The 17,653-nt window shown below is 38.1% G+C and overlaps 1 protein-coding gene across 1 annotated transcript in view; it reads right to left on the bottom strand.

Annotated features, from left to right (window-relative positions):
* Positions 1 to 16,962, bottom strand: part of MEI4 (meiotic double-stranded break formation protein 4) — a 76,757-nt gene extending 59,795 nt beyond the window's left edge. The window contains exons 1-3 of the mRNA XM_008640208.2: positions 16,876 to 16,962; positions 11,965 to 12,113; positions 5,752 to 6,002 (exon numbers count right to left, since the gene is read on the bottom strand). Of these exons, the coding sequence (XP_008638430.2) occupies positions 5,752 to 6,002; positions 11,965 to 12,113; positions 16,876 to 16,962 (487 nt within the window). The remainder of the gene's footprint in view (positions 1 to 5,751; positions 6,003 to 11,964; positions 12,114 to 16,875) is intronic.
* Between the last annotated feature and the right edge of the window lie 691 nt (positions 16,963 to 17,653).

Genomic DNA, 17,653 nt, shown 5'->3' with positions numbered 1-17,653 from the left:
TGCCTCTGAATGGGTTCCTTACACAGAAATCTGGAAAGAAAGGGATGCTTCTTGGGTCCCTTTGCCCCAAGTATGTGCTTAGAACAGCTGTAGCAATGCCGTCAGATAAGACAAGCAGCACCTGCTTTCAAAAGGAGAAAGTTTCCACAACCAAAACGGACCTGTTATCCATGGAAGGAGCAGTATTCCGAGATTTCAGTGAATCATTACATTCCAGCTGGTGATTTTCCAGATTGCAAATTAACTTATTTAATTATCCTGAAAAGGCCTCAGCTTTCATAAAGTTCCCTATCGTGTCAATACAATTACGGAGAACAGATTTATCTCATCATCATATTCCAAGAGCCATATTCCTGTAAATCTGTGCTAAACACAATTTAACTTCATTTTTTCCATCTCACAGATCTGCTCTCATTTCTTTGCTCTCCTCATAAAAACATAAAATACTTAGGTTGTGAGACATTCCTTGCCATGCTGCCTACTTGCACTATTGCCACTGGTAGAAGCATGGGAGTACACCAGTACACTTAAGATGTCAAATGACATTTCAGAAGTACTGTCTGTCTGACATCCCCATGCTTTAGAGAAAAAAATGTTGAGATGACACACTGGGCTGCCCTTATGGATCTGTATGGAGAGAAAGACACCTATTTTTAATGGGGGGGGGGGGGGGAGGCAAGAAATAGGGAGGTAGAATGTCTTCATGCAGAAACATCACATCCCTAAGCACCCAACAAAAATAATCAGAACTGTTTTCCATGGCAACATCAAATTAAGAGTTAACTGCTGCCCGATGAAGAATCCTCTCACCTTAGAAAAAGGAAGATAGAAAAAGAAAGAAGTAAACTATACCCCTCAGAGACTGACAGCTCCTCCTCAATTGTCGTGCTTTGGTACTCCTTCAAATACCGGGGGGGGAAGTGATGACAGGACATAGCAATCTGTAACAGCAGCTCACTTGAACACACCAACCTGAAAAAACAGCTTTTCCTTAAACATACCACGATAACTTGGAAATTATAGTCCTCTACCCTATTGCCATGTTATAGGAACTAAAATTGTTGCTAAATGCTATTCACAACAGATTTCACACTATTTCATCTACCTTCTGGGGAGGGAAATAATTTCTCCTAATAGACTAATGTGTTTGTATCATTACTATTCAGTCAGATGTGGACTGCTGTTATCTCCACTAACAAGGAAGACTCCTTTATGAGGCTGCAGATAACATATCTACTGAGGAAATCTTCATGTTTTGGTCTGACCTTTCTGAATTCATCTGATTGGTTTCTCTTTGAAAATGAGCTTAAAAAAAATCTATTATCAATTATGTTCTCTCACCACTCCTTTTAATGTAAGGAGGCAGAGGAAACATCACATGTACACTATTTAAGTCATGATGGAGAGCTTTGCCCTTTCAGAAGTTTGAAATCCAGTTACTCAGAAAATATTTTGACTGGCCATCACTGTTCCTGACATTATGAGAGCAGGACTTACCTGATCCTATCTTTGCCTGTCGAGGAAATCCTGGGGTATAACATAAGCACCCAGAGTTTCTGCCTCTCCATTTTGAGCAAGAAATTCCCAAGCCATGACTTACAGGGAAGTGGAAAGGGAAGAGAAGGCTGAATTCTGTGGCCCAAACCAAGGCTGCTGGTAAACAGTAGTTCTGTATTAGTTATTATCAGTTTTACTTCAGCTGTTGAACTGGCTGGTTCCAGTTCTATAAGCTCCCAGTGAGAAGAAATGAGACTGAAGTGTCTTCATTCACACTAATCTACAAAGGAATTTGTTCCTTTTTTACACATGTACAACTAAATTCCTAAAGAACCATAACAAGTTAGGGAGTGAAGCAGGAGATACAAAATTCTTTTTTTCCTCTGGGTCTTATTACTCAAAGAGATACAAGCTGCTTCTTTGACACAGAGAATAGAATTTAGAGGACAGTATCCTGAAAGGTGAAACACAGCCTCAGCATACAGTTAAAAATCAGACATTCACATTAATCACATTCCCCCTCAGAGTTCAGCATTTCCCTAAACACACAGACACACTGTGGTAGGGTGGCTGGCAGACATGCTACTGTGGAGGTTAAGAACAGGAGAGAACTCCAGGGCATGGCAGAAGAAGTTCTACTGTAAATGATCTATAAAAGGAAGATTAACCTAATTCTAAAAAGGTGCGGTGTGGAGAGAATCTCGTTTTTATTTTAATTAGAGGAGCAAGCAGCTCAGTAAATTCCTACCCACCACATAAGAAGTGAGTAACTTGAACCAAGTTTGAAGGTGAAGCTAAGGAAGAGAGAACACATACTTGATACACGCTTTGCTAAACATATACCCTGGACAATCGATTTGGAACCTTCAAGAGTATCAGCCTGAAGCAACCAAGGCAATAAACATCTATCCTCTAAACTGTCATTCCTAAAATACGTGCTTGGCCAAAAAAGGGTAGAGTACTGCATTTATGCCTTCTTGGGCTGAAGTAACAGCTGCAGGCTTTTCAGAACTGTTTAACACAGCTTGCCAAGAAACAATATGATCATTGATTTTATGAGTTGATAACAGTGAAGGAATTTGTCTCAGAGGACAGGTGCTTAAATCCATTAATCTATCAATTCATCGATGCTTTGTAAGACCCTTTATCTTTTCATGTTGCTCCAAAGCAAAGTGACAACAGAATGCTCAAGCATTTTATATGCTTATTCTTAAGAGTAACACCAAGAAGTTTCTATCCTCCTTTCTGTGAAATGTAAATTTGGATCAAAGAAAGACAAGAAACTCTGATTTAACATGAAATTTGACTTCTGTTTTCTACCCATGGGCATAGTTGTCAGGACAATACTGTCAAGGTGAAAAATAACAGATAATTGCAAAAAGATTTGCTTCTCCTCCGCCTCAGATGATTGGCATACAGCCAAAAGCACTACGAAGGAATAGAGTCCTTGTATTCAGAAAGACAACTGAACAGTAAGTAAAATAAGGAACTTCCAGACACTGCGCAGTCAGTGAATACAGACCACTGCGCTTTCATAAAAAACACATTAAACCATAAGAACTCATACCACCAAGCAGTTTACCTGCAGCAAAGCAGGCTTCTCCCCCTAAGTTAGGAACTGACAATTTTTTTAGTGTCTCTGAGGACAAAGAATTATTCAGGTGGGACAAAAAAATTTAGGCACCATACCTTTTAAAAATGCATTCTCTGTTCTTTATCCTTCATGTATTTGCACATCCATACTGTGTTCAACTGTACGTGGAGGGGGAAAATAGGTACCACTGCTTCAAAGAGCTCACAGATTTCTCACATCAGGGAAATAAAACTCCATGGGCAGTTTCTAATCATTACTGAAGCCCCTGAAAGATCTACTATTATTATTACAAACAGCAGGTGGGAGAGGAAAGCTCTCACATTCGGAATGCAAAGCAGAGAAGATACAGCTGCAAAGTGAACCTTGGCTGAAGGACTCAAACTCTTCAGTTCTCAAGAGGCACCAGCAGAAATAAATGCAGTCTCATCCTTACTGCATGAGATTTTCTGGTGGTGAATTTTGTGAAACCCAGATATTCCTGTATCTAAAGAGTTGTTAATCGAAACACAAGAAAGCCATAGAAAAGCTGGGGGTTTGAAATATTTTTAAAAGGCTGCATTATTTTAAGCAAAACACCAACTCCAGAAATGAGGCTGGAGAAATGAGTGGAGGAGGAAAAGGATCCTTGATATCTTAGTGCTAAGAACAAGCCTAGTTATTACCCTCAGCCCTAAAGAGCATACCTTTGGTGTGATATTAGGTGGTAAACCTAGTATCATCATCCATAAGGATGGCTTGATGGATCTATAGTAGTCTCACTTGAAAAGATGAAACACCGCTTATTACCACTTTTTCTCTTAACTTAGATTCAAACTCTTTGTGCCTTTGTATTTCAGCAGTAGCCACCCTTTAGATTCTAATCTCCATGGGCTTGAAAAATCTCAAAACGGGCACAACACATGAGAAAGGTGTATTTTTTCTTGGGGCAGAAGATGCCAGTGGTGTAGCGGTCCCTATTTCAGGTAGGCCTTGCTTCTATGACCATCTTCCCATACATGTCAACCACAGGTGTTCTACTATTAATGTACATCATCAACTTGATCTCCTGAGGAGTGTGTAGATCTCACCAACAGATCAGGTACCAGTAACAACCTTTCTTTACTCAAATGCACATGACCCAGCATTTATCTCTAGTGGAACTGTAATCATGAATGCACACTCAGCAGAAACTTAGCACAGGTATAAGACATCTAAAATTAGAAAAGATTTAGCACAGTTTAAATCTTCAGTGGAACTTGGGCAATGAAAATGAACATCCTTTGCAAGACGTGTTATCTGCCAGGGACAGTTTTCTTTGCCTGTCTCACAATTAAAATTTAGAGTTTAGAGAATCTTTAAAAAAATTAGACTTAGAACATGGAAGTTGAAAATGAATTGATTTTGTTTGCTATGTTTTGCTAATTGATAGTGTTTGCTGTGTTCTGCTTAATCCACAATCAGAATATTCTCTCCAGACATTAGATGTTTATAAATCTCTCCTGATCATATGCAGCCAGTTCTTCAAAACATAAGACACCTGTGGGAAGCTGCATCTTTAGAGTTACTTTTAGTTTTATATGTCATATTTGCAACATGTTGCAGAAAACAGACACCCAGACAATAATGAAGTAAGAAGGGTCATTAAATCACTTCTCTATAGCGAAAGGTCTATTATACAAAAATACATAAACCATTAGAGCTTCTAGCTGAAGTCTAATGATCCCCCTATCAGTCAACGTTACAAACTCGAGATCATTTCACAAGGCAATAAAGAAGCTACTGTTTCAGTACAAAAGCAGTGTGGTAAAGCCTTATCAAGTTTTCCACCAGGGAACCTTTTAAAAATCTCAAGTCATAAAGCAATTAGTTATACATCTTGATTTTAGAGATCCCTTCAACAGTGAACTTTCTCTTTCCTTCAGCCCAGAGCATTTTGACCTCCATCTCCCAGGAAAGTATCTCCCCAGAGACTGCAGAAATCCTCCATTGCCTGATTTCCAAGCTCACACAGTGCCACTGATATCTTGAATTGAGCATGACTCACTCCACACGCACAAGTCAGAGAAACAGCGCTGTTTGAGACCATCTTTTTTTTTTTTTATCTTCTTTGAATAAATGCTTTCCTGAATCCAATAATATCAGACTCACAATATTTTATATGCCATAAAAAACATTCACAGTACCCACAGTCTCAGTACACTTGCAGAAACAACAGATATACTGTTCTTTGCCTGCCCTACCTTCCTGTTACACATATTAGGGATTAACGCTTCCAAGACTTTAAGCTTAAATTCTGATTTTAAACATCTGTAGGGTGGTTAAAAATATGCAGTATGTCTTTAAGACATGTTCCAAATGTAAGTACAAACTAGTTCCTACAAACTAGTAGCTCCAAGGTTATAGAGTAACATTCTGTATTGACAATTTTGGTCTGCAATTATTTTGTATAATACATATTGATTCTGAAGGTTAAATATGTAAATTCTGCATCAAATTCTCAAGCACAATCCCATTACAAATAAATTAAGTGTTCCACAACCTCAGAACTGTGGAAAAAACCAAAAAACTGTACACTGAAGACTCCCACATCTAGGTACAAGAAATGGTACATGAAAGGCAACATGAAAGCTGTTTGGCTCCTTGCTATTGCAACATAGCCAGAAATTATTTGAGTAACTTACTATTTTCCAAGCAGAATCTTGGAGAGATCCTGTTCAAAAGAAGTTCCTGTCGTAATCGAAGAACTTCAGCTTCCAGCACTTCCACTTTCCATTTCCATCCAAAATCCTGTTCGGATACAGTTTTGGCAAGGTACTCTATGTATTCTTTGGAACTCTTCCCAGGTGGTTTTGAGTGGATAATTGCAAAAGCCAATGCTAGTTTTGATATTTTCAAATATGAAATTTGATTTTCTCTTCCATCTTTGATTTCTGTTGCATTAGAAAAACAGAAAACAAAAAGGTTACTTCACTATGACTCCATTAAGGAAATGATGCACAATATTTTCTTGGCTGTGAAAACTGTTCAACAGTGAGACCAATTCTTTTATTTCCAGTGCATTCCTAAATCATCAAGGAGAACAGAAATACAAGCATCTCTGCTCAATGTGAGAACAGAACATACATGAGCTGCACTCCAGCTATAAAAATAAAATTCAGCTGGTATTTGAGAATAACTGTGGAAATAGTAAGCACTTCAAATAGGCTTATCCTAGCGAAATTTTCAATGCAAATGTTATCTCCACTGAAACAAAGATGAAAAAAGTAAAAATACTAACCTCAAAAAAAACCACCCTGACACTCCCTCCCCCCCAAAAGGATTCTAAACCCATGACCGAAGAATGCGTTTGGGGTTCTTTATACTTAAACACAATACGTATAAATTTTTGAAAGTGTGCCAAAAGGTCCCAGTGCTCAAAAGATAAAACTCTGAGGTTGTCTTTGATTTTGGACACCTCGTATTGGTGCTCTTGAATTTTTAAGTCCACATTAAGCCTCAAGCATGCAGAAAGCTAGGCAGACAGCTTCAAAGTGATGCAAGTGGCTAGTAAGGTAGTAAAGAAAGTTTTATAAACTCTGTTACAAACAGTGAGGATGGGGCAAAAGGCATCATAAGAGTCAGGGAAACAAAATATTTAAACAGATGATTATGTCATGTGCAACAGCACAGGACCTAGGTGCAGAGAAGGAAAAAATGAAATTAAAACCAACTAATAATAACCAGCCCATCTAATCAGCAAAGTTACTTTTTTTTTCCTAATTCCACACCATTTTCATCCAGTTGTTTAATGTATTCTTTTCTTGAAAAAATATCACTCCCAGAATAATTATGGGAAAAAAAAAAATCACTTCCTACACTTTTGCCCTAGCCTTGACATCTACACATTTTTCACAATGCTGTTTTTTCTCGTTATCCAACAAAACTGCAGGTTAAGCACTACAGTAAGTTGCATTGAGCAGCTCTGAAATAGTTGCAGCACAGCTTAGAAAAAGGTATTTTAGGTCATCCTTTCCCCAGATCATCTGCTATCACTAAGCTGATTTCTTCCTTTGGTTCTACTTGACTTTGGATAGTAACTCATAAATCATCATATATTCATTTATCCATCAGGGACATTTACAAAAGGCACTGCTCTTTAAGTATTTCTTTCACCTTTCAAATACTTCTGAAATACATAAACAATCCCTGTGCAACCCTTGCACATTGTCCATTAAGACACAGCTGCCAATTAACACTTCACATTGTAAGAGCACAAGAGACAAGACTGCAAAAATTCCTTGGGATCTATTTACCTACAGCTATATCTTAAGCTACTCTTCTCCACTTGAAACACTCCATCCCTGCTGCGTGTCAGGGCAAAATCACCTAATCTAAGCTACCAGTGCATTTTTAAAGCTAATTAAATAGTAAGCCTTTAGAAATGGAACTATACTATGTATGCCACTTACTTAAAGCAGTTATACATTAAATGGTATGTTCTGCAAAATTTCTTACGAAGAAAATCTGTTTTACACAACTTTTCAATTCATATCTAGAATTTCTGTGAAAAGCAGAGGTTGATTCTCGCAGTCTCAAAGGATTAGCACCTCTGTGGGACAGCTAACTGGTGTAAGACTTGCTTGCCTAATACATCAAAGGAAATGTTTACAAATACAAAACCATGCAAGTAATTGAACTGCCTTCAAAGCTGTGAATAAAATTAAATACGTAGAAACACACTGAAAGAAGATCAAGTAGTAACAGTAAGGTATCCAAAATATTCGGCTTTGAACCTGAAAGGTGTTTCCCAGATTATCTCATCAATAGAAATTTCACCCAGATATTACTCAAACAGTGTCTGTCAAGCTCCATTCTTACAAAGTCCCTTTGCAGAGCAGAACGATAAATTAGGGCAGGCAGAAAAACGTCTTACACTGCTGGCTTAAAATTTTGGTACCTCCAGAGACTACTCTGCAAAAGCTTTCTGATCAATCTTCCTTTTAAGGACAAATCCATGTTCACTTTCTGCTTCATAATATGCTTTGTCAGTATTAGCATTTTCCTTTAAATTACACTCACAGAAGTTGCAAAATGACCAACATTCCAGTATGGGTCAGGGAGTGGTATTTATTCCAGAATTACATGAATGCTCAGGTGCCTTTTATCATCAGTCACCATCCATACCTTCTTATCTATTGTACTCTGTTTATTTCTCCTTACAGGACATACTATTACAAAGAAAATACGAAGAAAATACAAAGTTTGCTGTCTGACCACTGACATATTACCACTATGCTACTAGTGTGAAATGCTACTTTGGTAGCATTTTTTCACCACTCATTACCAAAATAAAGATAGTCACTTTTTCATTTTGTTTTGAAAGGGACTATTTTGTCCCTTTGTTATCCTTAAAACTATGTGTTTTAAGCATAACAAAAACCTTAGTGCACAAGGTAACAGTACAATGGAGTACAAGTAAAAGGATCTTTCAACTGGAACATTCCAAAATGCTATTTTCTAAAGGAGATGTAAGTAAGTCACATAAACCACATAAACCATTACCTAATTTTGCTTTGAGAATCTTAAATAGCATTCCTCCTTATAACAGTTAAGACATAAATTTAATTAATGAATTAATGAAATTTGGAGTTTGAGGGAGGCCTTTTCCTCTTTAACATCTTATACAGATTCACTTGCACAGTAGGAGTGCCTTACACTGAATGAGTTTAGGGAGATATTCTTACTCTGGAGAGAAAGAATAATTTTTCTGGAAAAATTACTTCTGTTAGAGAAAATCCCCAACAGCAGGACAAATCACACAATCAGTTCTTCTTAGGAACAAGACACAGCACAGTTTTTGGAGAAGTCATTCTGTTGGAATCACAAGATCTCGTTTAAAAACAGATAATTAATGACAAATAGCAAGATTCCTGCATGCATTTCCAGAAAGAATGGACTTCTTAAAGATTTTATGGAGAATATACAGATATTTTACTTGCTTTCTGTTACTGTCACTATCACCATCTCTCTTAATTTCTTTTCTGATTGGGAAAAGAGAAGTTTGTGTATCGAAAAGCAGAAGTTCTAAGAGTTGATTAAGGTTTTTCACCATTTCCCTAAAGGGACAATTGCTCTCTCAGAAACTGCTATATAAGTCTTCTAGAAAATAACACACCGGATGACATTATTAGAAATATGGGGATGGTGGCCAACTGTGCATTAGCAAAAATTGCACAGCAATCTGTTGCTCTCAGGAAGTGCTGAACCACCAAATATATTCCACTGAAAGCATATTGGCAGCTACAGAGTTTTATCAATAATATTTTTGCTCCTATCAGCACAGAAATTACACCACTGGTTGGGCAGAAAAAAGTTTTAGAACCAAACCAGAAACTTTCCTTGATTGAGAATAGTACCTGGCCAAGAGCGGAAAGGAGTCACCAGTCTAATTTTAGCTGCTAATGCCAAAATGTCTGACAGAAAGAGAAAGGTTCAAGAATTATCCAAAGCTCCATTCGTGTGATTACTCAGTGTTAAGGAGAGAACCAGCAATGCCTTGCAATCTCTGCTGGAAGCAGGGCTCAGCACCCTAACAACAGATTCCACCTGGTGACAGGTTCCCTGTGTAAACCCCTCAATCCACAAACTGATATTGGAAGAAAGAGTACTCAGAGGACACAGTGGGTTAACAACACTGTCGAACAGGGCTGAGTCTAAAGATTTCCAACACAAGAATGACATTCCACGCTTCCAGCTCTCATGGAGGGAGAGGGTGCTGAGACCTGCTAAGATCCCAGCCATGGAAGACTGCTGAGCAATTATTCACCTGCTGAAATAATTACAAAAGGAGCGATGAACTGTCCTGTACCGCTCTGTGTAACATAACCAAGGGGAACTGAGATGTGGTCCAAGATTCATTGAAGACCTTTGATATAAGCAGGAATACAGGATAACAGAAAGAACCAGGATAAATCTGATTCATAAGCACTATCCTAATCCACCAACATGCCAGTCCTGTTTTGCAGCTGCATTTGATGTAGCAGCTCATACAGAGAAACTGAAATGTTAAGGGTTAATGACTCAAAGAATTGGCCATTTGCAAAAGCTGCGGGTGCCTTGCTGAAGCCAGGTTTGCACCACCCAGCTGAAGGAGAGGAGGAGAGGTTTTTGGGTGTGTGGCAGCAAAACCTCTGATCTGTGCAAGAACAGCCCAGGTGAGCATCCACCGCTGGAGAAAGACCATGGCAAACCAACCCTCCTTTACACAACTGGCTCAGGTGTAAAACTGTGCCTGCCCCACCCCAAGGAGGTATCAAAACATTCCCACATAGGCCTGAAGGTTTTCATCCCTTCTGACGGGACGTAACTGGCTCAACTACGCTGACAACAAGGGTCGTGTCTTAGAAGAGGTCTTAACCACCAAAGACCTCCGAAATGTCCCCGGACTCATTTCTGGGGCCTTCCACCAAAACACTGTGCATGGTCCACAGTGTTGCAGCAGACAGTGTAAAACCGGCCCCACAGGGAAGGTACCTGGGTGTTCCCACCCAAAGCTGAGCAGATGTTTCGAATGTCTTTACATGCAAGTTTAACTGTACCTCTTTCCAGGTTAATCCTGTTTGGGGGGCCAGCTCCTCTAGTTCACATGTACTAATGTGAAGAATAATGAAGGGATTCAACTCCCACTGAAGTTGGGAGTTGAATTTATGTTTTATGTTCTTACGAGTTTATGTTTCAAGAGCTTCTGCCACCCTTGACAGATCAACATTGAAACCATCACTTCGGACACTGAAATTGCATCAATCAAGTCTGGTCGCTGGATCCACGGGTGGTGGTATCTTTCCTCTACACTATTTACTCTTATCCTTTCTTCTTCTTTATTTTTCATATATATTTTCTTATGTGATATTTTCATGCTTTTATATTGTTATGTTACTACAGATAATAACCAAAATGGCTATATACCTCCTTTCCATTCCAACCAAATTGTTCAAAAATAAACCTGCCACATATATATTTATATATACAAATGCTGGTCATTCAGCATTGTTTCACTCTAGTTAGGTCATAACATCATATTACACCATTAACTACAACAAGATACTCTTCTGGTAGGTCCCACATTGTTTTTGACATGGTCAAAAAGTGAAAAGGAAGTAATTCCCACAAAATAGGAAAAATGTCCACCCCACTAGTTTCAGATGATCACCTTTTTGGTTCATTTTCTTCTTGGTTTGAAACTGCCTATCTTTAATTTCATTCCAAAGGTCAAAGGTTTCATATTATCGGTTAAAAAACATAAAGAATTAAAATATTTCATTATTATAGGAAAAAAAAGAAAACATTCATTAGAGCCATGAAAGGCTATTCATCAAGGTAATTTCAACATGCTATAAAATCTCCTATTTCCAAAAAACCTGCAATTCCACAAGAGGGCTGCACCTTGCTAGTCAGTGGTCCCCATTTTCATACTGATAACATGCTGGCAAAATCTGGAAGCTGAGGTCAAACGAGTGGCATCTTCAAGAAACAAGGACAATTCTCCAAGCCCACCACTGGCCCAAAAGCATTCTCTCCTCCTCTAGCACTCTCCTGGCTGTCAGAAGATGCTTTTCTGCCTTTTACTTCAATGGTTCTTTTTTTTCCCCCGTTAACCACAGACAACTGAACAGCCCAGCCTGAGTGCACAGAAGTTGCTTTCATTGCTGCACACCAAATTAAGTCTCAAGAAGTGAAAAAAAAAATACTCCTGGATACTATTTTTATTTTTTTACTCCATGCCAGAATTGCACTAGAGTCAACAACGTGCTGACAGGGATAACAATAATTTCCACTCTGTAGCTGAAGTATAGAGATGATCCCTTCATTATTCTTCACATTAGTACATGTGAACTAGAGGAAGTGGCCTCCCGAACAGGATTATCCTACAAAGACGTAGAGTTAAACTTGCAGTCACATCAAAATAGACTGCTTCCTGAATAAAAAACACAGTGATCTTGGGATGAGCTTCCGACAGCTCCTGGGACCATGTCCACTGATTTTCCTGTGCCAGCTCTGGGTTCCCCTGCCAAGAGGAACCACAGAGTGTGCCGCATCCATTCATCAAAAGATGAGCTACTCGTTTTGTACAGGTGAATCCTCAGCTCTGGAGCTTTTAAGAAGTCTTTCAGGGGTGCTTATGGGTAAAGGAGGTGAATTTTATATAATTTACTCTTCTGAGTGGTACATACAATTTTCTGACTGACCTTGGAAACAAGCAAGTCACAGACAAATTAGGAGAAGGTAGCTAAATTATGCTATGGTTTAAAATTATAGGGTACCTCAAACAAAACCCAAAACCTAAACTCATTTGAAATAATTCAACACTGGAGTAATACTCATTAATGTCAAAGAATTATAGACCTTAGGCATGACTTCCAAGTTTGGCCACGAAATTCATGGCTAATAATGGAGAAAACTGCTGCAAATATCATAGACAAAACCTTATTGCTTACAACACGACACTCATTTGTTATTCAGACCACTGCCATCTGAATTTTAAAAATAATTTAAAAAATTAATAGCATAAGACACAAAATAGACTGTAATTCATTTAACTTCCAGGCCATTCCAGGGCTCAGTTTTCTTCACACGTGAAATTTTTATTTAAAAATAAGAAGACTTGTCAGGACAGAAACAAATTGCCATTCACCACTACTACACAGCTAAAAAATCCTCAAACAGCCCTAAATATCAATAAAATGCTTTTTCTTCTAAATTTAAGAGTATGATCTGTCCTTAAAGACATAAAGGGAAAAACCATTTTGTTGCCATGATTTTTACTTCAACTCGTCTGTCAATTACACAGTGCAAATAAAGGCGAAAAAATTAACCACATCTTTGTAACCTCATCTGCTTTATAAAACAGAAATCAAGATATGAACTCATTATGATGGAGCACAAAATGCTGCAAGTGCTCTAGCAGAACTGGGCTGAGCTCAGACACATACGGCCACAACATTAAGCAACAATAAAATAAACTCGATTTAATTGGTACGCCTAGCACAACGTCATTTGTGTATATAATAAACAATGATAATAGGACAACTACATAATCAAGATGAACTGAAGCATCACTTCAGTGTTCCAATTAAGCAGTTTTTATTGTAAAAATGTATATTAAACCAAGGCTACTCCACAGTGTCATCTTTAAACAACCTATGCTCATAATACACAAAGATATGTAATGTGGACACACTCGGGGAAGAACTTGCTTTTCCTACAACAAGCCTAACAATAACTTCAGCATATTTTTTTCAAATGGACTCAAAACACTAAAACAATACTGAAAATAATAAATATTTAAAATACTTTATGTCAAAAGCACATGGAAACTTAAATGTAGCATGATTTCTTCCTTCAAACTCTAACTTTTAAATGATTTTAGAAGCTAAAATCTTATAAATTCTCCAAATCCAAATAACATGAATGAGCTGAAAAAACATTTTAGAGCTTATTAATGTTTCCCAATTATAACCGTTTCAGAGAATTTAAGAACATAAGCAAGCATAATCCCTCAGGATTTCAGTAACATTTTAGATGTAGGATTTATCTCCTCTTAATTACAGAAACCTACAGCTTAGATGGCTACAACTGAGCTAGCTGTCTAGACTCCTTTTATTACCAATGGGCAGAAACAGAGATTTCTAATGTTAAAAATAAGCCAAGTCATTTGTACATTTTGTGGTGAAGTCATGACCCAGAAACATTTGTTTCTCCGCACGGACTACAAAGAGTGTTAAGATGACTACATCAGATGCACACACATGTACTGTGGGCAGCCAACTGCACTGAGATGAGCTGGTGCACCACAGGCAGCTAAAGCTGAGACCTTCAAAAACCTATTTAAGGTGCCTCACTAACAAGACAAATTTTACAAGGCTGAAAGCAGCACTCCTCAAAAGAAGTCTGTCATTCTAGATCTGGACATGGAAAAAAGTTTGTGAGAATAACCTTGTGAATATATTTCAATGCACAACATAGCAGACAGGTGCAAAGTAGGGACATGAGAAACAGCAAGTATGCTTGGAATTCTATGAGCACAAAAAATCAGTTTGAGTCCTAAAAGCTTCTGTGCCTCACTCTTCAAAAAGGTCATTTGAAAATAGTAATTTAAGCCTGAATTTTCTGGTAGTTTAAAATTGTGTATATATTCTCCCTACAAGCTGAGAGTTCTTTCTTTTGCACTCCTTCTTCTCCTCCAACAGGCATTTTTCATGTGTCACAATATAAAGTGAATTTGGTACACAGTACCATTACCATGTTTCTCTTCACTATTCTGACTATGAAAGACATGAATATGTTTCCAGAAAAGGGAATTTATTCTATAAAACCTGCTGTTCAGAAATTAAAGTATAACTTAGTGGTGTAAATTAATCTATTCTTACGTCAGAACAGATTTCTTCCCCTACCAAAACAAAACTGTGCTCACTTAGTCAGCTGGGTGTAAATTCGTTGGGTTTGGGAGCTGAGGACATACTTTTCATTATAGCTTTATGAGATGAAATTTACGAGACCATGAAATTCAAACCCTTATTCTTTTACAAAGTTTCATATATGCGAATAATAATTACATAAAGAGTAAATTTACAGTTGGCATTAGGGACTGTGGAAAACAATCCCAGCCTTTATATACTGCCAAATTACAAGAAGAAAGCAGCCCTTATCTCCCCAGTTTTACCTATTGCAATGACTAGCAATATTAGCTTTTGAATGCAGAATTTCAATGCAGAATTCAGGAAAAGGCAATCATCAAGAGTTTGGAGCATTATATGAAAACTATTTTGCATATCTCCTTTTCCCATGTTAAAATATAGTGACTAAAATATCACCATAATTTCCTTTTCAGTTTCACACTTTCAGCCTTTACCTGACCAGTTCAGTTTCCACAAGTTTTTAAATCTACAAGATCAGTATCTTTCAGTGAACAAGATTCATTGAGGTAATGCATCCACTGTATTTTAAAAACTTTAGTATAGGAGAATGTTTCACGAAGGCTATCTGGACTTCAGGTGGCTCTCTTGAAAGCTGTTTATTGCATAGGTGAAGTTACAGCATTTCAGGGAGTGGGTAACCAGAGCCAGCCCTACAGCTGCCAGCTCCAGCTGTAGGCATACCTGAAACCGCTTTCTGTTCAAGTTACAAAGCATTTTATACTTTTCTTTGCAGAGTATCTTAATACATAACAACCAATAAGCACCATACACAATACCTTTACATTTGCCTATAGCCTATCATAACTACTACCATCACCATATTACAGTCATTATTGTCCAATCACAAGAGTAAGTAAGTTACAATTTAAGCTTACAATGGGAAATTCTCAGACCTTTCTTCTTCTTGCTGCATCAACATTTCTTGTTTGCCTGCCATATCTCTCTTTATGGTAAAGACATGTTTTCTATTTACTTATGCTCTTCTTGAGATTTATTTACTTGGTGAAAACATGTCTTTGTTTGTAGTCACATACCTTTGTCCTACTCCTAAAAATCTCCTTCCAACTCATCTCCAACCTTTGCCTTCTCAGTTACTCATCGATCAGTGTTTCAGCAAAACATCTTTTACTCTATATCAAAACTTGCTTTCATTTCTATCTCATCCCCAGTTTCTACATTCAAAGATCTTTCTGCCAAGCCTACATACCTGTCAAACTTTCTTACCAAACTTTCATCTTCCCCAACACTTTAGTTTTGGGTTTCTTACAGAAATTTAATATAGGCAGAATGAAAGATGAGATTGTTCAGAAGAAAGAAAATGTTTGTAATGGAGGGCAAGGAAAAGAGGGAATACCACTAGGAATCCAGTACTCTAAGAAGCATACGGTATGCAATAAAGAATGAAGCCCTACATATACTATGCATAGTAGCATAACTATAACCACATTTAAATATGTATTACCTAAATATTAATTTATGAAGCACTGGAGGTTGCAAAAGACAGTGAACCACTGAAGAGACTTGACAAGGATTCATAGCCAAGTCCATAGACAAGTACTTTTCACACTTTAATTTGGCTCAATTACTAGTTTATTCAGATTAAGAAAACATCTAAGCCAGGAAAATGATCAGAGGGCTGGAGCACCTCTCCTTTGAATACAGATTGAGAGAGTTGAGGTTGCTAAGCCTGGAGAAGAGAATGCTCCAGGGTGCCCTTCAGCACCTGAAGCGGGCTTACAAGAAAGCTGAAGAAGGACTTTTTACAAGGGCAAGACACGGGGAAATTACTTTAAACTGAAAGAGGGCAGATTTAGATTAGCTATTAGGAAGAAATTCTTTACTGTGAGGGTGATGAGACACTGGAACAGATTGCCTAGAGAAGCTGTGGATGCATGCCCTGGTTTTAGGTGGGACATTTTCTTCTTAGTAGCTGGTACAATGCTGGTGGGTTTTGGATTTAGTATGAGAATGATGTTGATAACATCCTGGTGTTTTGGCTGTTGCCATGTAGTGTTTACCCTCAGTCAAGGACTTTATAATGTCTCATGCTCTGCTACTGAGGAGCTGAACTGAAAGCTGGGAGGAGAGCAAGGCCAGGACAGGTGACCCAAACTGGCCAAAGGAATACTGGGATAGTGGGGGGATGATCTCTGTTCAGAAATGGGCTGGGCATTGGTCAACAGGAGGTGAGCAATGATGTTCATCACTTGTTTCTCTTGGGTTCTGTTACTGTCTCTCCCTTTCGTTATAACAATTCCTCCTATTAATCATACTATCTGCATACTTAGTATCACTATTATAATATTTTATTTCAATTATTAGATTGTTCTTATCTCAACTCATTAGGTTTACCTTTTCTTTATGACTATCCCCACTGGGGTGGGGGAACTGAACAAAAGGCTGTGTGGTACTTAGTTGCCAGCTGGGGTTAAACGCCATCCCTAGAACTGCTCAAGACCAGGCTGGATGGGATTTTTAGCAACTTGGTCTAGTAGAAGGTGTCCCTGCCCACGGCAGGAGGGTTGGAACTAGACGATTTTTAAGGAACTAGAACTCCAGGCATTTCTGTGATAAGACAAAATTAATCATTACTTTCTTCCATCAGTCAATGAGAGAAATGCAAGTGACTAAGCCCTATGATTTCTGTATTCCTAAGGTCAGAGTCATCAGAAACTATCATTTCCATTCACTGACATTAGAAATAATCAGCTAAAAATATTGGTAACTTTGATAATTCTTTTGTATTCTGTTATATCTGCATATTCATGTAATCTTTTTTTAACAGGCAGAGCATTAACAACATTAATTGAATCCCAGAATTCATCCAACAAAACTTCACAACAATAGTGTGAATTAGGTGAAATGCACAGGAAAAAAACTTCACATTTGTAATATATAAAAATAGAGACAAGTAATTCATAGCTGATATTCTTCATCATTAATGACCAAAGCAGTGCAACTTTCACGGGAAGGCTCCCATTTCCTTCCAAATAAACTCAACTTTTCCTCAGGAAACCACTCTTGGATCACGTAAGGCCTGCCGCACGGAGGCGCGGCAGGTGTCCCAGGAGAACCAGGGGAACCAGGGGGCTGTTCCGGGAGAACCAGGAGAAGCAGGGGGCTGTCTGAC

The sequence above is a fragment of the Corvus brachyrhynchos genome, unplaced genomic scaffold (assembly GCF_000691975.1).
Source record: "Corvus brachyrhynchos isolate BGI_N302 unplaced genomic scaffold, ASM69197v1 scaffold87, whole genome shotgun sequence".
NCBI classification, from domain to species: Eukaryota; Metazoa; Chordata; class Aves; order Passeriformes; family Corvidae; genus Corvus; species Corvus brachyrhynchos.
Note: the sequence above shows the minus strand (reverse complement) of the source record. Positions and strands in the feature narration are given on the sequence as shown.